Below are 24080 nucleotides of genomic sequence, written 5' to 3' on the forward strand. Positions count from 1 at the left end.
AGGCTGCAGCAGTCTCCTGGAATGAAAGGAGCTGCAGTTTTCTGCGGCGGACATTCCGGGTGAAAAACTGCACCACAGTTTGGTGCGCTTTTTTTGCCCGGAATTCCCTGCGGTGCACAGGGCGGATACGCTGCATTCTTTTACGCAGTGTATCCACCCCGTGTGAACTCTGCTAATACACAGCCGCAGCTCCGCTCTAATGGCTCCACTGTTACCCCTTGAATGCCGCGATCAAAGCAGTTAAGGTGAAAATGAGAAGGGGGGACTTCCCTTTGATGGTGTCACAGGGGATCCCTGCGGAACATACCTTATATGGGCAGACAGACAACTATTTCCCTTTTAGGGCATATCTTGGTAACAGCTGCTGTGTACTATCAGTATATAGAGATATGCCGGTACATTGAATTGAAAAATAGAAAAGTTAAAAAAAATAAAGTAATGTTAAACTTTATTAAAAGTCTCAATACACAAAGTAATATACACATTCGGTATTGTTGCGATCATAATAACCTACACTTCATTTATGATGATCGGTGTACACTGTGAAAAAAAAGAATAACTGCTTTCTTTCACTTCTTAATGGGAGGCAGGAGGTATTATGAATTTTTAACCTCCTTGTGCCTCACATTAATAGTAATTAACCCCATCATGTACCTCACACATTAACCCAATGTTGCCCATTATGACAGAGGTATATGATTGAGTTAATTACTATTAATGTGAGGCACACGGAGGTTAAACATTTATCACACGACGCGCCTCACGTCAGAAAATGTAAGAACTTTTATTTAAACAGACTAGCGCGTTTTCATATTGGTTGCCGGAACTCCCACAGATGTGAATGTGAGTTACGTAAACGGCGCAGCTCGCTAGTCCATGCGAATACATTGATTCCAGTTTCTTCTATCTGTACGTCTGTTCTTCTCATCAGTTGTGTTTAGATCTTTCGTGTTCTGTGAAATCATTTGTCTGATCCTTTTTTCTTAAGATCCATCATTTAAGGGAAAAAGAGCAGCGTCTAAATCAGGAGCTGGAGCGGCTGCGCAATCACCTGCTGGAGATGGAGGACTCGTACACACGCGAGGCGCTGGCTGCGGAGGAGCGAGAAACAAAGTTAAAGAAGAAGGTGACTGTCATGGAGGAAAGGCTGCTGTCCTCCTCCACAGCTGTAGAAACGGCCAGGTGACGGTCACACTATATAGTCCGGCTTTATATGAAGCTCTACGTTCCGGCTATTCACTGATACATGTATATTGGTTCTGCAGTCATCAGGCTACGATGCAGGTGGAGTCTCTGCAGGAGCAGCTGAACCTTGTGTCCAGGCAAAGAGATGAGGCTTCGTTCCAGTTTAATATGTCTCAAGAGCAGGTCAAGCAGTATGCAATGTCCCTGAGTAACCTGCAGATGGTGCTAGAGCAGTTCCAGCAAGGTGAGACTATAAAGTACTGTACGGCCCCTACAGGCACCGATGCCCGGGGAGGGGGGTCCAGCGTCCGCTGCTTTCTCTTGCCGAAAGTCTCTTGATGTCGGGAGCAGCAGAATACAGACCTGACATTGGGCAAAAAGACTAAAGTTAAAAGGCCATTTGCAGGAATCTTGAGGATCTGCTAGGCCAGTCCTATGTAAATGTGTGTTCTGGAACTTTCTAATATACTTTGTGTTTCCGTTCCTCACCACAGTGATGATTTCTGCTTGTTATCAATGAAAGCAAAATATTGCCTTGACTGATACAATGTAACATCCCCTCAGCTGTATACGCAGGACTTTGTCTCTGACAGATAATGTTTTTGAACAACTATTATAAAGTTAGTCAATTCTAAAACTTTATTTATGGACATCCCCTTCAAGTGATACTACAATGTACTGCGCAATAGTGACTACAATAAGATATACAGGATCACCGCCATCTTGTTTTTATCTTTCAGAGGAGAAAGCAATGTATACAGCGGAGCTAGAGAGGCACAAGAAACAGAACACAGAGTTCAGGCAGAAGGTGGATAAACTGGAAGATAAGGTCCTGTCACTGCAGGTAAGAAGACGGACGTGTGTCACCATAGCTTGTCCAGTGGTTTCCCTAGTGAATTGCATTGTGGGAAGTGTAGTTCATACACCAGGCACTGTACAAGTAAAACTAAGTAGTCACCCCCCCCCCCCCCCATTTAATTATAGAACAGCTTTGCTGCTAGGGAAGTGTCTATCTGTCTATCTACAAGCTTGCTTACCGTTTCAACCAGCAGAATAGTGAGTACAGCTCTGGAGTATATCAGTATTGTGAGAAACTAGACATGGACCGCACATCCACAATATATACTTTGATCTGAGCCGCTAGGCATGATTTATAAACATGAACATGAGGTTCTTTAAGATTTTGATCAAACTGTATAAGCCACTTCAAGGCGACCTCTTTCAAAGTGGGTCCCTACTCTATCGGTTCTAGCACCGCATGGCGGCCACCGCAGCACCGCTCCCTCAGAGAGAGCAACCCAGACGCCCAAAAGCAGCCATGCTATCAGACTGTGCCTTGACTATGGGCCATGTCCCCCACCACATTTGCAGCACTACAGCAACAGACACCACCCCACAGCACCACAACATGTGAACCGATGGAATAGGCTCACCTTACCTTGCACCCCGAGTGGCCAACAGCGCACAAGCAACAGCAGCTCTGGAGTATAATACAGGATGTAACTCCAGATCAGTACAGGATAAGTAATGTAATGTATGTACACAGTGACTCCACCAGCAGAATAGTGGGTGCAGCTCTGGAGTATAATACAGGATGTAACTCAGGATCAGTACAGGATAAGTAATGTAATGTATGTACACAGTGATTCCACAAGCAGAATAGTGAGTGCAGCTCTGGAGTATAATACAGGATGTAACTCAGGATCAGTACAGGATAAGTAATGTATGTACACAGTGACTCCACCAGCAGAATAGTGAGTGCAGCTCTGGAGTATAATACAGGATGTAATTCCAGATCAGTACAGGATAAGTAATGTATGTACACAGTGACTCCACCAGCAGAATAGTGAGTGCAGCTCTGGAGTATAATACAGGATATAACTCAGGATCAGTACAGGATAAGTAATGTAATGTATGTACACAGTGACTCCACCTGCAGAATAGTGAGTGCAGCTCTGGAGTATAATACAGGATGTAACTCAGGATCAGTACAGGAGAAGTAATGTAATGTATGTACACAGTGACTCCACCAGCAGAATAGTGAGTGCAGCTCTGGAGTATAATACAGGATGTAACTCAGGATCAGTACAGGAGAAGTAATGTATGTACACAGTGACTCCACCAGCAGAATAGTGAGTGCAGCTCTGGAGTATAATATAGGATATAACTCAGGATCAGTACAGGATAAGTAATGTAATGTATGTACACAGTGACTCCACCAGCAGAATAGTGAGTGCAGCTCTGGAGTATAATACAGGATGTAACTCAGGATCAGTACAGGATCAGTAATGTAATGTATGTACACAGTGACTCCACCTGCAGAATAGTGAGTGCAGCTCTGGAGTATAATACAGGATGTAACTCAGGATCAGTACAGGATAAGTAATGTATGTACACAGTGACTCCACCAGCAGAATAGTGAGTGCAGCTCTGGAGTATAATACAGGATGTAACTCAGGATCGGTGCAGGATAAGTTTGTAATGAATTTATAAATATATTTATCTTTTTGTGTGTATTCTATAGTAAAATCTACTGATATGAGCCGTTTCATGCTGGTCATGATATCCATACATAGACAGTCTGGCCGTTTTGACTATACTCCACATTCTCATCATTAATCTCTGCGCCTCTTTTACTAGATATTTATTACCAGCTGTAACTTATTCACTCAAATCCATACAACAACTACTATTTTTATCATCTGCTCTAGGAACGTTTAGATGAAGCAAACAGCGCGCTGGAGGCGGCCTCACGACTTACTGAGCAGCTGGACCTGAAAGAGGAGCAGATAGAGGAGCTGAAGAGGCAAAGTCAGTCCATTATGTTGTGTGTAGAAATGCTTGTATAATCTCAGCTAGAATAGCTGGGGGCGCTGTTGTATTGGTGTCTATGGAAAGCATGGGCTGCTGAAGTGATTAAAAATGGTACTGCAGGGGTAGTTTGCCGATTAGGCTGTTCACATGTGTTGTGAATATATTAAAGTTATACATCTTCTTGTATATAGTGATATGGAGCATGCTGGTATAACCTGGGTATCTTCTGTATATAATTATATATGTACAGCTGGTATAAGTTATACATCTTCTTGTATATAGTGATATGGAGCACGCTGGTATAACCTGGGTATCTTCTGTATATAATTATATATGTACAGCTGGTATAAGTTATACATCTTACTGTATACAGTGATATGGAGCACGCTGGTATAACCTGGGTATCTTCTGTATATATTTATATATGTACAGCTGGTATAAGTTATACATCTTCTTGTATATAGTGATATGGAGCATGCTGGTATAACCTGGGTATCTTCTGTATATAATTATATATGTACAGCTGGTATAAGTTATACATCTTCTTGTATATAGTGATATGGAGCATGCTGGTATAACCTGGGTATCTTCTGTATATAATTATATATGTACAGCTGGTATAAGTAATACATCTTCTTGTATATAGTGATATGGAGCATGCTGGTATAACCTGGGTATCTTCTGTATATAATTATATATGTACAGCTGGTATAAGTTATACATCTTCTTGTATATAGTGATATAGAGCATGCTGGTATAACCTGGGTATCTTCTGTATATAATTATATATGTACGGCTGGTATAAGTTATACATCTTCTTGTATATAGTGATATAGAGCATGCTGGTATAACCTGGGTATCTTCTGTATATAATTATATATGTACAGCTGGTATAAGTTATACATCTTCCTGTATATAGTGATATGGAGCATGCTGGTATAACCTGGGTATATTCTGTATATAATTCTATATGTACAGCTGGTATAAGTTATACATCTTCTTGTATATAGTGATATAGAGCATGCTGGTATAACCTGGGTATCTTCTGTATATAATTATATATGTACGGCTGGTATAAGTTATACATCTTCTTGTATATAGTGATATGGAGCATGCTGGTATAACCTGGGTATCTTCTGTATATAATTATATATGTACAGCTGGTATAAGTTATACATCTTCCTGTATATAGTGATATGGAGCATGCTGGTATATCCTGGGTATCTTCTGTATATAATTATATATGTACAGCTGGTATAAGTTATACATCTTCCTGTATATAGTGATATGGAGCATGCTGGTATAACCTGGGTATCTCCTGTATATAATTATATATGTACAGCTGGTATAAGTTATACATCATCTTGTATATAGTGATATGGAGCACGCTGGTATAACCTGGGTATCTTCTGTATATAATTATATATGTACAGCTGGTATAAGTTATACATCATCTTGTATATAGTGATATGGAGCATGCTGGTATAACCTGGGTATCTTCTGTATATAGTGATATGGAGCACGCTGGTATAACCTGGGTATCTCCTGTATATAATTATATATGTACAGCTGGTATAAGTTATACATCTTCTTGTATATAGTGATATGGAGCATGCTGGTATAACCTGGGTATCTCCTGTATATAATTATATATGTACAGCTGGTATAAGTTATACATCTTCTTGTATATAGTGATATGGAGCATGCTGGTATAACCTGGGCATCTTCTGTATATAATTATATATGTACAGCTGGTATAAGTTATACATCTTCCTGTATATAGTGATATGGAGCATGCTGGTATATCCTGGGTATCTTCTGTATATAATTATATATGTACAGCTGGTATAAGTTATACATCATCTTGTATATAGTGATATGGAGCATGCTGGTATAACCTGGGTATCTTCTGTATATAGTGATATGGAGCACGCTGGTATAACCTGGGTATCTTCTGTATATAATTATATATGTACAGCTGGTATAAGTTATACATCATCTTGTATATAGTGATATGGAGCATGCTGGTATAACCTGGGTATCTTCTGTATATAGTGATATGGAGTATGCTGGTATAACCTGGGTATCTTCTGTATATAATTATATATGTACAGCTGGTATAAGTTATACATCATCTTGTATATAGTGATATGGAGCATGCTGGTATAACCTGGGTATCTTCTGTATATAGTGATATGGAGTATGCTGGTATAACCTGGGTATCTTCTGTATATAATTATATATGTATAGCTGGTATAAGTTATACATCTTCTTGTATATAGTGATATGGAGCATGCTGGAATAACCTGGGTATCTTCTGTATATAATTATATATGTACAGCTGGTATAAGTTATACATCTTCCTGTGTATAGTGATATGGAGCATGCTGGTATAACCTGGGTATCTCCTGTATATAATTATATATGTACAGCTGGTATAAGTTATACATCTTCTTGTATATAGTGATATGGAGCATGCTGGTATAACCTGGGTATCTTCTGTATATAGTGATATGGAACATGCCGGTATAACCTGGGTATCTTCTGTATATAATTATATATGTACAGCTGGTATAAGTTATACATCTTGTATATAGTGATATGTAGCATGCTGGTATAACCTGGGTATCTTCTGTATATAATTATATATGTACAGCTGGTATAAGTTATACATCTTCTTGTATATAGTGATATGAAGCATGCTGGTATAACATGGTTATCTTCAGTATATAATTATATATGTACAGCTGGTATAAGTTATACATCTTCTTGTATATAGTGATATGGAACATGCCGGTATAACCTGGGTATCTTCTGTATATAATTATATATGTACGGCTGGTATAAGTTATACATCTTCTTGTATATAGTGATATGGAGCATGCTGGTATAACCTGGGTATATCCTGTATATAATTATATATGTACAGCTGGTATAAGTTATACATCTTCTTGTATATAGTGATATGGAGCATGCTGGTATAGCCTGGGTATCCTCTGTATATAATTATATATGTAGAGCTGGTATAAGTTATACATCTTCTTGTGTATAGTGATATGGAGCATGCTTGTATAACCTGGGTATCTTCTGTATATAATTATATATGTACAGCTGGTATAAGTTATACATCATCTTGTGTATAGTGATATGGAGCATGCTGGTATAACCTGGGTATCTTCTGTATATAATTATATATGTACAGCTGGTATAAGTTATACATCTTCTTGTATATAGTGATATGGAGCATGCTGGTATAACCTGGGTATCTTCTGTATATAATTATATATGTACAGCTGGTATAAGTTATACATCATCTTGTATATAGTGATATGGAGCATGCTGGTATAACCTGGGTATCTTCTGTATATAGTGATATGGAGTATGCTGGTATAACCTGGGTATCTTCTGTATATAATTATATATGTATAGCTGGTATAAGTTATACATCTTCTTGTATATAGTGATATGGAGCATGCTGGTATAACCTGGGTATCTTCTGTATATAATTATATATGTACAGCTGGTATAAGTTATACATCTTCTTGTATATAGTGATATGGAGCATGCTGGTATAACCTGGGTATCTTCTGTATATAATTATATATGTACAGCTGGTATAAGTTATACATCATCTTGTATATAGTGATATGGAGCATGCTGGTATAACCTGGGTATCTTCTGTATATAATTATATATGTACAGCTGGTATACGTTATACATCTTCTTGTATATAGTGATATGGAGCATGATGGTATAACCTGGGTATCTCCTGTATATAATTATATATGTACGGCTGGTATCAGTTATACATCTTCTTGTATATAGTGATATGGAGCATGCTGGTATAACCTGGGTATCTTCTGTATATAATGATATATGTACAGCTGGTATAAGTTATACATCTTCCTGTATATAGTGATATGGAGCATGCTGGTATAACCTGGACATCTTCTGTATATAATTATATATGTACGGCTGGTATCAGTTATACATCTTCTTGTATATAGTGATATGGAGCATGCTGGTATAACCTGGGTATCTTCTGTATATAATTATATATGTACAGCTGGTATAAGTTATACATCTTCTTGTATATAGTGATATGGAGCATGCTGGTATAACCTGGGTATCTTCTGTATATAATTATATATGTACAGCTGGTATAAGTTATACATCTTCTTGTATATAGTGATATGGAGCATGCTGGTATAACCTGGGTATCTTCTGTATATAATTATATATGTACAGCTGGTATAAGTTATACATCTTCTTGTATATAGTGATATGGAACATGCTGGTATAACCTGGATATCTCCTGTATATAATTATATATGTACAGCTGGTATAAGTTATACATCTTCTTGTATATAGTGATATGGAGCATGCTGGTATAACCTGGGTATCTTCTGTATATAATTATATAAGTACAGCTGGTATAAGTTATACATCTTCTTGTATATAGTGATATGAAGCATGCTGGAATAACCTGGGTATCTTCTGTATATAATTATATATGTACAGCTGGTATAAGTTATACATCTTCTTGTATATAGTGATATGAAGCACGCTGGTATAACCTGGGTATCTCCTGTGTATAATTATATATGTACAGCTGGTATAAGTTATACATCTTGTATATAGTGATATGTAGCATGCTGGTATAACCTGGGTATCTTCTGTATATAATTATATATGTACAGCTGGTATAAGTTATACATCTTCTTGTATATAGTGATATGGAGCATGCTGGTATAACCTGGTTATCTTCAGTATATAATTATATATGTACAGCTGGTATAAGTAATACATCTTCTTGTATATAGTGATATGGAACATGCCGGTATAACCTGGGTATCTTCTGTATATAATTATATATGTACAGCTGGTATAAGTTATACATCTTCTTGTATATAGTGATATGGAACATGCCGGTATAACCTGGGTATCTTCTGTATATAATTATATATGTACAGCTGGTATAAGTTATACATCTTGTATATAGTGATATGTAGCATGCTGGTATAACCTGGGTATCTTCTGTATATAATTATATATGTACAGCTGGTATAAGTTATACATCTTCTTGTATATAGTGATATGGAGCATGCTGGTATAACCTGGGTATCTTCTCTATATAATTATATGTGTACAGCTGATATAAGTTATACATCTTCTTGTATATAGTGATATGGAGCGTGCTGGTATAACCTGGTTATCTTCGGTATATAATTATATATGTACAGCTGGTATAAGTTATACATCATCTTGTATATAGTGATATGGAGCATGCTGGTATAACCTGGGTATCTTCTGTATATAGTGATATGGAGTATGCTGGTATAACCTGGGTATCTTCTGTATATAATATATGTATAGCTGGTATAAGTTATACATCTTCTTGTATATAGTGATATGGAGCATGCTGGTATAACCTGGGCATCTTCTGTATATAATTATATATGTACAGCTGGTATAAGTTATACATCTTCTTGTATATAGTGATATGGAGCGTGCTGGTATAACCTGGGTATCTCCTGTATATAATTATATATGTATAGCTGGTATAAGTTATACATCTTCTTGTATATAGTGATATGGAGCATGCTGGTATAACCTGGGTATCTTCTGTATATAATTATATATGTACAGCTGGTATAAGTTATACATCTTCTTGTATATAGTGATATGGAACATGCTGGTATAACCTGGATATCTCCTGTATATAATTATATATGTACAGCTGGTATAAGTTATACATCTTCTTGTATATAGTGATATGGAGCATGCTGGTATAACCTGGGTATCTCCTGTATATAATTATATATGTACAGCTGGTATAAGTTATACATCTTCTTGTATATAGTGATATGGAGCATGCTGGTATAACCTGGGTATCTCCTGTATATAATTATAGATGTACAGCTGGTATAAGTTATACATCTTCCTGTATATAGTGATATGGAGCATGCTGGTATAACCTGGGTATCTTCTGTATATAATTATATATGTACAGCTGGTATAAGTTATACATCTTCCTGTATATAGTGATATGGAGCATGCTGGTATAACCTGGGTATCTCCTGTATATAATTATATATGTACAGCTGGTATAAGTTATACATCTTCTTGTATATAGTGATATGGAGCATGCTGGTATAACCTGGGTATCTTCTGTATATAATTATATATGTACAGCTGGTATAAGTTATACATCTTCCTGTATATAGTGATATGGAGCATGCCGGTATAACCTGGGCATCTTCTGTATATAATTATATATGTACAGCTGGTATAAGTTATACATCTTCTTGTATATAGTGATATGGAGCATGCTGGTATAACCTGGGTATCTTCTGTATAGAAATATATATGTACAGCTGGTATAAGTTATACATCTTCTTGTATACAGTGATATGGAGCATGCTGGTATAACCTGGATATCTCCTGTATATAATTATATATGTACAGCTGGTATAAGTTATACATCTTCTTGTATATAGTGATATGGAGCATGCTGGTATAACCTGGATATCTCCTGTATATAATTATATATGTACAGCTGGTATAAGTTATACATCTTCTTGTATATAGTGATATGGAGCATGCTGGTATAACCTGGGTATCTTCTGTATAGAAATATATATGTACAGCTGGTATAAGTTATACATCTTCTTGTATACAGTGATATGGAGCATGCTGGTATAACCTGGATATCTCCTGTATATAATTATATATGTACAGCTGGTATAAGTTATACATCTTCTTGTATATAGTGATATGGAGCATGCTGGTATAACCTGGGTATCTTCTGTATAGAAATATATATGTACAGCTGGTATAAGTTATACATCTTCTTGTATATAGTGATATGGAGCATGCTGGTATAACCTGGGTATCTTCTGTATATAATTATATATGTACAGCTGGTATAAGTTATACATCTTCTTGTATATAGTGATATGGAGCATGCTGGTATAACCTGGGTGTCTTCTGTATATAATTATATATGTACAGCTGGTATAAGTTATACATCTTCTTGTATACAGTGATATGGAGCATGCTGGTATAACCCGGGTATCTTCTGTATATAATTATATATGTACAGCTGGTATAAGTAATACATCTTCTTGTATACAGTGATATGGAGCATGCTGGTATAACCTGGGTATCTTCTGTATATAATTATATATGTACAGCTGGTATAAGTTATACATCTTCTTGTATATAGTGATATGGAGCATGCTGGTATAACCTGGGTATCTTCTGTATATAATTATATATGTACAGCTGGTATAAGTTATACATCTTCTTGTATATAGTGATATGGAGCATGCTGGTATAACCTGGGTATCTTCTGTATATAGTGATATGGAGCACGCTGGTATAACCTGGGTATCTCCTGTATATAATTATATATGTACAGCTGGTATAAGTTATACATCTTCTTGTATATAGTGATATGGAGCATGCTGGTATAACCTGGGTATCTCCTGTATATAATTATATATGTACAGCTGGTATAAGTTATACATCTTCTTGTATATAGTGATATGGAGCATGCTGGTATAACCCGGGTATCTTCTGTATATAATTATATATGTACAGCTGGTATAAGTTATACATCTTCCTGTATATAGTGATATGGAGCATGCTGGTATAACCTGGGTATCTTCTGTATATAATTATATATGTACAGCTGGTATAAGTAATACATCTTCTTGTATACAGTGATATGGAGCATGCTGGTATAACCTGGGTATCTTCTGTATATAATTATATATGTACAGCTGGTATAAGTTATACATCTTCTTGTATATAGTGATATGGAGCATGCTGGTATAACCTGGGTATCTTCTGTATATAATTATATATGTACAGCTGGTATAAGTTATACATCTTCCTGTATATAGTGATATGGAGCATGCTGATATAACCTGGGTATCTTCTGTATATAATTATATATGTACAGCTGGTATAAGTTATACATCTTCTTGTATATAGTGATATGGAGCATGCTGGTATAACCTGGGTATCTTCTGTATATAATTATATATGTACAGCTGGTATAAGTTATACATCTTCCTGTATATAGTGATATGGAGCATGCTGATATAACCTGGGTATCTTCTGTATATAATTATATATGTACAGCTGGTATAAGTTATACATCTTCTTGTATATAGTGATATGGAGCATGCTGATATAACCTGGGTATCTTCTGTATATAATTATATATGTACAGCTGGTATAAGTTATACATCTTCTTGTATATAGTGATATGAAGCATGCTGGTATAACCTGGGTATCTCCTGTATATAATTATATATGTACAGCTGGTATAAGTTATACATCTTCCTGTATATAGTGATATGGAGCATGCTGGTATAACCTGGGTATCTTCTGTATATAATTATACATGTACAGCTGCTATAAGTTATACATCTTCTTGTATATAGTGATATGGAGCATGCTGATATAACCTGGGTATCTTCTGTATATAATTATATATGTACAGCTGGTATAAGTTATACATCTTCTTGTATATAGTGATATGGAGCATGCTGGTATAACCTGGGTATCTTCTGTATATAATTATATATGTACAGCTGGTATAACATAAGCATCCTCTCCTTCGCAGTAATATTTTCTTGTGTTTTTGTCGTTGTAGCTGTTTTGCATACAGTCTGTGAGAACTAAACTTATCAGGTCGTTGATTAAATAAGTTTTACCTCCGGCCGCTGTCACCTATCAGATTGCGCTGTCACCGGCCTTGTTTAGGTGTTTTCGGAGGCTTTTGTCCCAGCTGGCAGCGGTCCCTGGTAACCGGCGATATTTTAGTTTTGTGCCCCCTCCCCCTCCCGCTTCCTGACATTTTTTGAATAATTAGTACAGATTAGATCAGATCCGGCTTCTTAGGCCTGTGATTGTTTTCTCTGGGAGATTGCGTTTCGCGAGCGCTGACGTTACCATAAAACGTTCCCATATTACAAACACATTAAGACGACTAGACGGGAAACTCCATAATATAAATAATATTTGTTCTGCGGGAAGAGTAATGAATGTGCGCTCATTAATGTCAGGGCACACGCCGACTGCAGTCACCGAGGGGTCCGGGGGGACCCTATGTATTAACTGTTTATCTGCTGCCTGTGTCCTGGTGGTTGGTGCAGGTATTCTATATGGTCACTAAAATAAAGGATGAAAATAAATGCCCCCAATACCACTACACCTGTGGGGGGGGGGGGGTTAGGCTTCATCTGGCGCAGTAAATAGACCCGCATCCGTTTCCACTGACCGACGCGTGACGTGACATCATGTCGTGCGCTGCAATTTCATGAAGTTTAAAGGGGAACGACTTTCTTGTTCATTTTTTTTATTTTTATTTTTTAGAAATAGCGCCACCCTTGTCAATGTCTGTTTCTGGTATTGCAGCGCAGTCCTCTTCAATTGAATACCAGATACAACCCATGGATGGACCTCAGGCATTAGGTCCGACAGCCCGGGGTCCTCTATAGCCGCCAGTGCTGCCTGGTCATTGAGGAGCCCCCCAGGTTGGGCATCGCCACTCATCTTCCTGTTAAGGGTCATGATGTCCGTGCATGACTAATGCATTAACTGGTTAATGGCTCTTTCCTTGGATTCCGTAATATACCGGTGTATAGAATTCGGTCTCGAGATCTCTGCGGCCGTTTTCCGTTTCTCTGTAAAATGACGCAATGATAAAGTAATAATTCCGCCGTCCCGATCAAAACCAGAGGATTGGAAGGTGACGACGTCCAGTCAAAGTTTTCTACCGCCCAGTGCAAGTTTTATTATGACTTCCTCTTCACCTATATCCCATGGCCTGGATGATTGGAGTTATACTCCTTTAATTTTTTTTTATACCTTTTTGCAAATAAAGACAGAAGATTTTGGGTCTATCCCTGATAGAGGTCCTGCCCGCTCTCCTGCCCGCTCTCCTGCCCGCTCTCCTGCCCGCTCTCCTGCCCGCTCTCCTGCCCGCTCTCCTGCCCGCTCTCCTGCCCGCTCTCCTGCCCGCTCTCCTGCCCGCTCTCCTGCCCGCTCTCCTGCCCGCTCTCCTGCCCGCTCTCCTGCCCGCTCTCCTGCCCGCTCTCCTGCCCGCTCTCCTGCCCGCTCTCCTGCCCGCTCTCCTGCCTGCTCTCCTGCCTGCTCTCCTGCCTGCTCTCCTGCCTGCTCTCCTGCCTGCTCTCCTGCCTGCTCTCCTGCCTGCTCTCCTGCCTGCTCTCCTGCCTGCTCTCCTGCCTGCTCTCCTGCCTGCTCTCCTGCCTGCTCTCCTGCCTGCTCTCCTGCCTGCTCTCCTGCCCGCTCTCCTGCCCGCTCTCCTGCCCGCTCTCCTGCCCGCCCTCCTGCCCGCCCTCCTGACAGGTCTGTTTTAGTAAATAATTGTATTCCTCATGGATTAACAATCCTAAAGCATCTCTTCTCTGCATTATGCTGTTCCTCTGTTATTCCTCCTGGAAATGTATGAATAACTTGTAACCATTGCCATTGTCCATGACGTCCTGTCCCTGTACCTAGAGAGCGGACTGGTCCTCTGTAGCAGAAAAAATGTGCATGAAAACGTTACGCACAGTCACCACGTTCTCCTATGCGTATTGGCAGACCATTAATCCGGCACCCGGTGCTCTGGAAATCCTGTTTATAGGGCTTAAAAAAAAATTGTTTAAACGCTGGAAAAGCAGGAATTCACCTTGTAGTCCATCGCTGCGCTCGCTGTCCGGGGTCGTTGCAATACTTACTTATAGACGGTATGTGGGCACCGGGTGTAGTTTGCGGAGATGGGGGGCATAGAAAGTGTCTGGGTCTACCTGATCTTTCCTAGTTGGGGGATTTCTGATCTTCTGCTCCTCGGCATGCCGGACCATTTGAATTTTTCGGTATTATGATCTACGTGATGACTCGACCGCACGTTACATGTTTCTTTCTGACCTGCAGACTTCTCAGGCTGGTTTGGCAGTGAAATAGTTACTGCAATAGATGGAAAAAAAACTAAAACGTATTGAAATCTGTCCCAAATGCATTCTCAGACGCCGGCGCAGCCAAATCTCGTGAAGGATTTCTTTATGGACGTGCTGGCAGCCGACTGGATTTGCAGAGAGACCCCGCTATGCCAGTCGCACTGTTCTGAATTGCCTTAAATGGTTAACAAATTTATCCTGACCGTTCCCAAACCAGCAGTTTCCGAGCCGGGGTCTCGACCCCCCCGCGACAATGGTGACAATGTGACTTTCGGGACCCCACCGACAGTGGGACTTTCGGGACCCCACCGACAGTGGGACTTTCGGGACCCCACCGACAGTGGGACTTTCGGGACCCCACCGACAGTGGGACTTTCGGGACCCCACCGACAGTGGGACTTTCGGGACCCCACCGACAGTGGGACTTTCGGGACCCCACCGACAGTGGGACTTTCGGGACCCCACCGACAGTGGGACTTTCGGGACCCCACCGACAGTGGGACTTTCGGGACCCCACCGACAGTGGGACTTTCGGGACCCCACCGACAGTGGGACTCTGGGGACCCCCCCGACCCTCAGGACCCTCCTCTCAAACAATGGGACACCTACATAGGGGTCAGAAGTCGTCTGTGTACAGTCCAGTGCTTGTTCTCTGCCAGGAACTTCTTGATTGTCTTCATGCCCAGGATGGGGGGGGGGGGTCAACCAGTGCCAGATCTTGGGCCCCATTTATATTTTCATCACCCATTTATTGTAGTCATAACACTAATCCCCCCCCCCCCCGACCTCGTCCGTCTAGACGTTGATATCTTCATATATGGAGCAGGATTTTCCTACGTTCTTTGGGTGGAGAATCCATTAGGGAATATTTAAGGTCATTTACTAATCAGAGGAAAAACATTCCAGGTCTTGTGAAAAGATATGCAAGAAAAGCAATAGTCCGCTCTGCCCACCGATGTGCCAAATATCCTCATGGATCGGGGCTGCGACACTTTGTGATGTGGAAAACAGATATGACTTAAGTTACTGTGGTCCTGGGGTGGGGGAGGGGAGTTATGCCCGCACCGTGCCCGTCAGTAACCGTATTATACTCTTGTGTTTCCCCAGGTGACATGAAGCAGGAGATGCTGGAGGACGCTCAGAATAAACTGATGAACCTGCTGAACAGCACAGAAGGGAAGGTGGACAAGTAAGTGACTTCTGGGGCCATGCAAACCAGCGGAGGGGGCTGTAAAGGTGGATGGGACAGGGGGCGCCCTCGGGCCATGTCGTCTCCGGCATTCAAAACCCCCCCCCCCCCCCCCGTTGAATGAATGTGGGTAGACAGTAGATGGGGCACCTACAATGGGGCACCTACATTCATCTGTATCATTCATGGGCTCAGCTTTGTACAGTTTGGAGACATAGTTAATATTTCTAGTGTGCTCTTCTCTAGTCACACCAAAAGCTGCATTTAGTTTGTTCAAATCTGCAATCGGGGCAATAGCAGATTCCCTTAAATCTGGCGGTAAAAATAGCACTAGAATTCAGCGCTTCATTTACCGTCTAAACGACTGACTCCAATTTAAGTAAATGAAAGGGCGTCCGACGGATCCGCCACGGCGTCATTCCATTTATGCAGATGTGAACAGAGCCGAAAAATTCTGCTTAGTACTGGGAATCCATCCGCTGACATCAGACACTTCTGATCTTTGCTGTGAGCCTGTCTATCATTAGAGTATTGTATAGAGCCGGGTGTGAACCCTACATCTCCCACCATGCTGCACAGCAGAGCATAGTCTGCACAGATACTGAACCTGCAGGGGGGGGGGCAGTGAAATCCAAAATACTGAAGGCCGAGTATTAGAAACTAAAGAAACTGACTGCAGCTTTGGATGTAATTGGAGGATAAGAGATGACGTAATGCAAGAAAAGTAAAGCAAAGGATTTTCAACATTTCTCAGAAATAAAAGGATGTTCAGGAGTTGAGCCAAGATCCTAATGTGAGTGCGTGGTCTCCGTCCTGTGTTCGCACGTTGCCCGCAGGGTTCTCATCCCGGTGATGTCGCACTGGAGCGTTTCTGTATATTTCATGTCTTTGTCTCCCGGTGGTGGGATCAGAGAGAGATTACACAGATCTCATGAAGACCTTGATCGCTGCGGGCGATCACGATCACTTCCACATGCGCAGCGCGAGGTTGTTGTAAACTGCCTGCAAAACAAGGGTCAATGTGAAGTCTGATCTCTGCTAATCTGCACAACGAAAACCGCTTATCTAATCCTGGGGGTGGGGGGGGGGGGGGAGCAGATTATGACCTTTCTATAATGGGCTTGATACTATAATCTCCGGTTTAGAAATTTACTGAGCGTGGCCTCCACCTTCTACACCGTGGTCAGCGACCGGGACAGGGTGCAACTTTGTGTCCTTGTACTAGACCCCGCTCCCTACCCGCCGGTGCCCGGGCAATTGTTGATCGGCGGTGCATACATAGGAGGACATGTGCGGTTTTATAACATGGGCTTTCTGCTCATAAGGGGGACCCCCACCTCCCACTGCTCCCGTCATGCTGATCGTTCTCCTTCTGCATTGCCCTCTGTTCACATGTTACACGTTCCCTCTCCTTCCAGGGTGTTAATGAGGAATCTGTTTGCCGGCCATTTCCACACCCCGAAAAATAAGCGCCACGAGGTGCTGCGGTTAATGGGGAGCATTCTCGGACTGAAGAGGATGGAGATGGATGAAGTGAGTGGCTGCAGGTTTTGGAGACGTCATTGTCTGTCGCAGCTTTTACCTCTGACCTGTTCACCTCCCCCCACAGCTCCTGGAAGAGGAGAGTCGTGGTGTGACGCGATGGGTGACGGGCTGGCTCGGAGGAGGAGCCGCGCACACCAAGAGTGTCCCCAGTACTCCGCAAAGACCCATCCATCGTTCCCTACTGAATAGTGTAAGCGCCGCGGTTTATTTTTTTACAACATTTTCCAGATTCTCTTCAGCTGTTGATGTTGTGTCTTCTGTGTTTTCAGTCCTTCTCTGAGCTCTTCGTGAAGTTTTTGGAGACCGAATCGCTACCGAAACTTCCTCCGCTAAAGATGACGATGCATGACATGGCGCCGCTGGGTGCGGCAACTAGCGGGAGTCACGGCACGTCTGCTGCTGCTCCAGGTACGGAGGGTGTTCCGCGCTGCCGGTCACACGTCGCTGCATGACAGACCACCCCCCAATATAGTGCAGCCGGCAGACCTGACCTCACGCTGATCACTACATCACAACACTAAATAATATCTACTGCTCCATATAGGACCTGATGGGTCGATTTTCCCCCTGTCATGTGATCGTTTCTGATATGGAGCAGACCCCGATAATTGCTCCAGAGTTCAAAAGTTTTAAGATATTGACTTCACTAGAGAAGAAAATCCTGAGACGTGTTATAATGCGGGAGGGGGGGGGGGGGGTAGAATTAGAATAAAATATATTTTTAAGCCGGTTCGGTTAAGGAGACAGAGCCCTTTAAGGCATTGACGGTTGCAGCCCCATATTTGAGCAGGTCATGTGATTCCTCCCAGCCAATCAGCTGCATGGGCAGTACTGGCTACAATAAGGGGGGGGGGGTAGTGGTTGCTACTTCTAATAAACGATAACAGATATGTCTTCATTTTTACGCTCCTGGACTGGGGCCGGTAGAGTCCAGAATTTATCTGCGATCAGCAAGTGTGGCCTGGCAGTGGGAACAGGGAGCTGGGCGATCCCTCCCGCTTCATGATCTGCAGCGGCTCAGAACGGCATGCTGGGATCTGTACTACACGTCTCTGCTGCACCCGAGCTCTGTGCGCTCTGTGAATTGTTCGTCGGAGTTATAACGAGGAGTTAATAAATGGATGTGATAACATCCCCAAACAGTCCTCATGTCCCAGGTCGTCCCCATTCAGGACCATGATTCAATTTGCCAGAGCTCCTGACCTGGGCATGCCCTATAGACCTTAAAAAATGGCAGCCATAGCCGAGAATGGGGGAGGGGCAGGTTCTAAATGGAAGGTGCGGTTTGATGATGCAGAATACGGAGTTGTGAAGTTAACCGCGGTTTAATATGGAATATGCTGAAATTGCGCAAAGAGACAACGTTGTTCCATTTTTAGGATCCCTGCTTTGTGTCAGTAAATCGGAACATTGTTTAAAATCCAGAGGCTGAAAATCTTTTCAGACCCTTATACTTGTCACAGCTGAGGGTTTGTTACATTTGCATCCAGTCTAGACAACCCTCTGTGAGCTTGAAAACCGCAGCAAAAATCGCTCTCCTGTCCTGATTGTAACAAACTATGTATCAGTGCTGGTAAAATGTATACATTTTTATCTCAGAGGATTGTCCAGACTGGTTGCAATTGTAACAAACCAGACCACAGACTGATACATTTTAACGGCACTGCTATACACTGTAACAAACCACCAGAACAGGAGAGATCTTTCCTGCAGATGTATTTGTTACAAGGGTTGTATAAAAAAGATACAACTGCAACAGACCCTCAGCTGTGAATTATTAGGTCAGAACGAATTTTCAGCATGTGGATGTAACAAGGATGTTTCCATTCACTGGCAGCAAACCGATATTGAAAATGGCGAATAACTTTTAGTTCTAAAGGGATTACACATTTTTTTTTACATAGGACTGCACGAGCCCCTCATACTATGAAATGACACAGATGTTTTTCTCCTTAATATTTAATACGATTTTCTGTTCTGTAGGAGTCGGGTCAAGTCGACGTCAGGAGTCCAATCCTTTCCTGGCCCCCCGTTCAGCCGCCGTCCCCCTCCTCTCCACCTCCTCGCTGGGAGCGGTCACGTCGGGGCACCTCCTCATGAAGCCGATATCCGAAGCTCTGCCCACGTTCACACCTCTGCCAGTCTCCTCTGATGGAGAAGTGCTGAAGGACCTCTTAAAGCAATAGACTGGTCTGTAGCTGAGACTTCGGAGCAATGTAGCACTTTATAAAAGAAAAAAAAACACTATTGTATATAAGAAAACCCAAAGAGGCCTTCTCTGTACAATCTGAAGACGGTTTATTTAAGGAGAGCTCCGCCCCGGGGCGACCTGTGCGCAGGACGCGTCCAATGTCATGAGATTTACCACTGGACACTTTATTCCAGGGGCAGTAGATTCATTAGGAGAAAATAATTGGATGTAAGTATAAGAATATTCAGAGACCCTCGTAATATAATGAAGGTGGAAATGACGTTTTATGAAAATGGCGCACTGTTTCACTGTAGCGTGCGGTTTTCTTTATGGGGGTGTGGCTATAATATTGCAACAATTGTCTCCACCCATTAGGACACTTCCATGCATCTTAAACATGGCGTACGTCCGGCTCCACTTTTTTTTTCCAGCTACGCCCAGTTTATACGACCTCACATGACCCGACCGTGTCTTCCGTATTCAGTGTCCAGATTGACGGCTCTGCCAAAGTTCACACAGTGTTGTTTTCTCCCTCGCTCGCAGTGGGTTTTTCATACTCTATAGTGGACGATCGCACGGTTTTATTTTGTATAAATATCAGTGTTTTTTATGACCCCCCCCCCCCCCCCCAGGGAGACAAAAAAATTACGTGAAAATCTTTTCTATTTTGTGAATTTGATTTCTGAAATCCGGTTTAGTGCGTGTGATGGGGGAGGGGTTATTAAAGGGGAAGCAGCTTTTATTGACTTAAAGGTTTTTACATTCAGTGATTGAAGGAACGCTCCAGAGAAAACTGATACGTTGTGTAGTGCAGATCCCGGGGGCGGAGCATGGCACCTATTCATAGAACGCCAAAGAAAGTAGTCACGCCCCGCCCCCTCAGGCTTGCACTAGGCGAGACACCGCATGTAAGTTTTTCCTGGAGTGTTCTGAAATAGTAGAAATACAAAACCGTACACATTTTCCATCTAGAATTAATCTACATAGCGTTGAGGTTGATTGCAAATACAGGACAGGATACATAATGTGTATATACACAGTGACTCCACCAGCAGAATAGTGAGTGCAGCTCTGGAGTATAATACAGGATGTAACTCAGGATCAGTACAGGATAAGTAATGTAATGTATGTACACAGTGACTCCACCAGCAGAATAGTGAGTGCAGCTCTGGAGTATAATACAGGATGTAACTCAGGATCAGTACAGGATAAGTAATGTAATGTATGTACACAGTGACTCCACCAGCAGAATAGTGAGTGCAGCTCTGGAGTATAATACAGGAGGTAACTCAGGATCAGTACAGGATAAGTAATGTAATGTATGTACACAGTGACTCCACCAGCAGAATAGTGAGTGCAGCTCTGGAGTATAATACAGGAGGTAACTCAGGATCAGTACAGGATAAGTAATGTATGTATGTACACAGTGACTCCACCAGCAGAATAGTGAGTGCAGCTCTGGAGTATAATACAGTATATAACTGAGGATCAGTACAGGATAAGTAATGTATGTACATAGTGACTCCACCAGCAGAATAGTGAGGGCAGCTCTGGAGTATAATACAGGATGTAACTCAGGATCAGTACAGGATAAGTAATGTATGTACACAGTGACTCCACCAGCAGAATAGTGAGTGCAGCTCTGGAGTATAATACAGAATGTAACTCAGGATCAGTACAGGATATGTAATGTATGTACACAGTGACTCCACCAGCAGAATAGTGAGTGCAGCTCTGGAGTATAATACAGGATAAGTTATATATGCACACAGTGGCTCTACTATATATGTAGATTAATTCTATATGTACAATGTTATATTCATCAGATTGTAAAATTCCTTTTATCCGGCATTATTTGGATCGGAGATATCGGTTTATTGAACAGTCAATGTTTCTATAACTTGTGAGGGTGGAGGACCGTCAGGAAGATCAGGACCCCCCGTTGCTGCTATCACTGTCGTCGTCGTCTTCCGATTTGCTGAGGTTCAGATTATTTCACAGTTTTGTTCTGGATTATTAGAATTCTAACTATCGGATTCCGTATTGAAGGATTTTGACTTCACATTCACAGAGATTCTCCTGCAATTTTCATTCTCGGCTCGTGTGTAATTTACCTTTATAATCCGGAAAAGCTGAGATTAACATGAGATTACAGATGTCCGTGGATTTGGCGTCTTTTCGACCATTCACCTCTGGTTCTAGTCTATGGCACCAAAACGAATGAAAATAATCTAAAAATCATTTGTAAAAAATTCAGATGAGATTTTAAACTTTTCCTCAGTCAATGGTGAGTCACATGACCCAAATCCTATAATATGCCGTTCAGTTTGCGCCACATTTCCCTACCTGAGTCACCCTCCAATAGAAATGAATGATGAAAAGTCATGTGACTGGCCCGGTTTCCATTCAGTTGCACGTATTTGCGTTGCGTTTCTATAGGAGCATCTGTTGCGCAGTTGAACTGACCAGGGACACCACACATTGCAGCAGTGGTTGGGCCCTGGATCTAGCCGCCTGTTATAGCACTACTACTCCCAGCATGCAGTTGCAGCCCATGACTTTCACTGCTCACACGTACAATAATTCTGTTTTTACTTGAGTTTTCTACAGAATTGAATAATTATCCTCAAAGTTCTGGCCGGTCCAATGTTCTGTAACAAGTGTAATCCTCATATAATGAAATGTTCTGCAAATCTCGGATGTAATTCGTTTCAATCCTTAAACATCTTCAAGATCTCTGCTTGCTGCCAGTCTAAAAAAAAAAACCTCTTGTGATATCCAACTGACACAGGTGCAGTGCTCATAATCGGGATTTCCTTTTTCTGGATATCAGAGAATGTTTCTGTTCACTGAAAGCAAGCAGAGAGCTTGAAAATGGTAACAAATTAAAAAGTATGGTAATCCAATTAGAAAGTTAGATTTTTTTAAATTATTCGATTGATAAAGCTTTATTTATATTACACCGGACTAGCGCTTAACGTTTTCTTGGTCACTGGTACTTCCATTTGTCAGTTTAAAGGGCACGTGTCACCAGGATGACGGCTGCTCTTCAATGTCTTATGAATGTTGAACTAGTGGGTGGTGATCTGTCTTGAAAAGGGTTGTTCAGGGGGAAAAAAACATGACTGCTTTTCAAAAACAGCGCCACTCCTGTCCACAGGTTGTGTGTGGTATTGCAGCTCAGCCTAATTCACTTCAGTGGATTTGAACTGCAATACCAGACACAACCCATGGACAGGAGTGGCGCTGTTTTGGGTAGGAAGCAGTCCTGTTTTTCTAATCCTAGACGACCCCTTTAATGCCTCCCTGATGTGCCAATCACAGGGCCAGAAGATTTAAGCTCCGCCTCCCAGCTCCTTACAGGGTACTTCCTGTTTCTTTGGGGCAATTCTTAGCAGTACTGACTCCAGGGCGAGGAGCAGATGTGATCAGCTGTTTTTCGGCCTCATGATTGGCGCTTTCTGGCATTCTACTTCTGTTTTCCGGAAGTTTTGTAGACCCGGTAATGTAAAGACCACTATGTAGGAGACATGGTCCCTTTTTAAGGTAATTTTAGTAAATTAAATTCCACTAAATGAGTGTTCGTTCTATTTCAGGATTACACCGTATTTCTGCGCCCCTCCCCCCTCCGCTAAGGCATATCGGGAGATTTCACCGACGCGTTTTGTAGACTGGTTGCTCCTGTATATTGGTTCTTTGTTACATAGGTTCTGGATATATTGTATCATTGCCATAATGTGAATATGACGTATAGAGAATAAATTAACGGATCTCATTCATGTCCTGTGTGTTTTATACGATCTCCGCAGAAACCGATGCGCAGGAAATTCACGTGGCAAAGGTAAAATCTTTATTATACGTGTGACGGCCGAGTCCTCACCCGATGTGTCAGTCAGCCTGATCTGTTACTTAGAAAGTCTGATACTTACAGTAAAAGTCCATTAATCCAGCATGAACAGGACCAGTGCCGGATTATCAAACATTCTGGATTAGAGGGTCATAAAGTCTAAGGAAATTTACCTGTAGTGGTAGAAAGTCTCCAGCAGATAATGTGACGGAATATCGTAATTTTGCAATTCTGTGTAAGATTAGGAGAATATTTAGATTACCAGATGCCGGATTAAAGGAATTTCCTTCAATTACTTTTTACTGCAGTTTAGTAGCTGTGAAATGAAAA

General features: G+C 41.5%; 1 protein-coding gene across 2 annotated transcripts in view; it reads left to right on the forward strand.

The window, feature by feature from the left end:
- The window catches only part of TRIP11 (thyroid hormone receptor interactor 11), a 41600-nt gene extending 17918 nt beyond the window's left edge, over positions 1–23682 (forward strand). Inside the window, exons 13-22 of one of the 2 annotated variants that reach the window (XM_075844336.1) lie at positions 989–1182; positions 1266–1429; positions 1926–2029; positions 3897–3996; positions 16086–16167; positions 17586–17700; positions 17777–17902; positions 17982–18120; positions 19696–20131; positions 23500–23682. In XM_075844336.1, the coding sequence (XP_075700451.1) occupies positions 989–1182; positions 1266–1429; positions 1926–2029; positions 3897–3996; positions 16086–16167; positions 17586–17700; positions 17777–17902; positions 17982–18120; positions 19696–19898 (1227 nt within the window). In that variant the 3' untranslated portion in view covers positions 19899–20131; positions 23500–23682. Of the gene's footprint in view, positions 1–988; positions 1183–1265; positions 1430–1925; positions 2030–3896; positions 3997–16085; positions 16168–17585; positions 17701–17776; positions 17903–17981; positions 18121–19695; positions 20132–21974; positions 23056–23499 lie in introns of those variants that run through there. The other variant, XM_075844337.1, reaches the window with a different exon arrangement.
- Positions 23683–24080: the final 398 nt, after the last annotated feature.

This window comes from Rhinoderma darwinii, chromosome 12, assembly GCF_050947455.1.
Source record: "Rhinoderma darwinii isolate aRhiDar2 chromosome 12, aRhiDar2.hap1, whole genome shotgun sequence".
Lineage (NCBI taxonomy): Eukaryota > Metazoa > Chordata > Amphibia > Anura > Rhinodermatidae > Rhinoderma > Rhinoderma darwinii.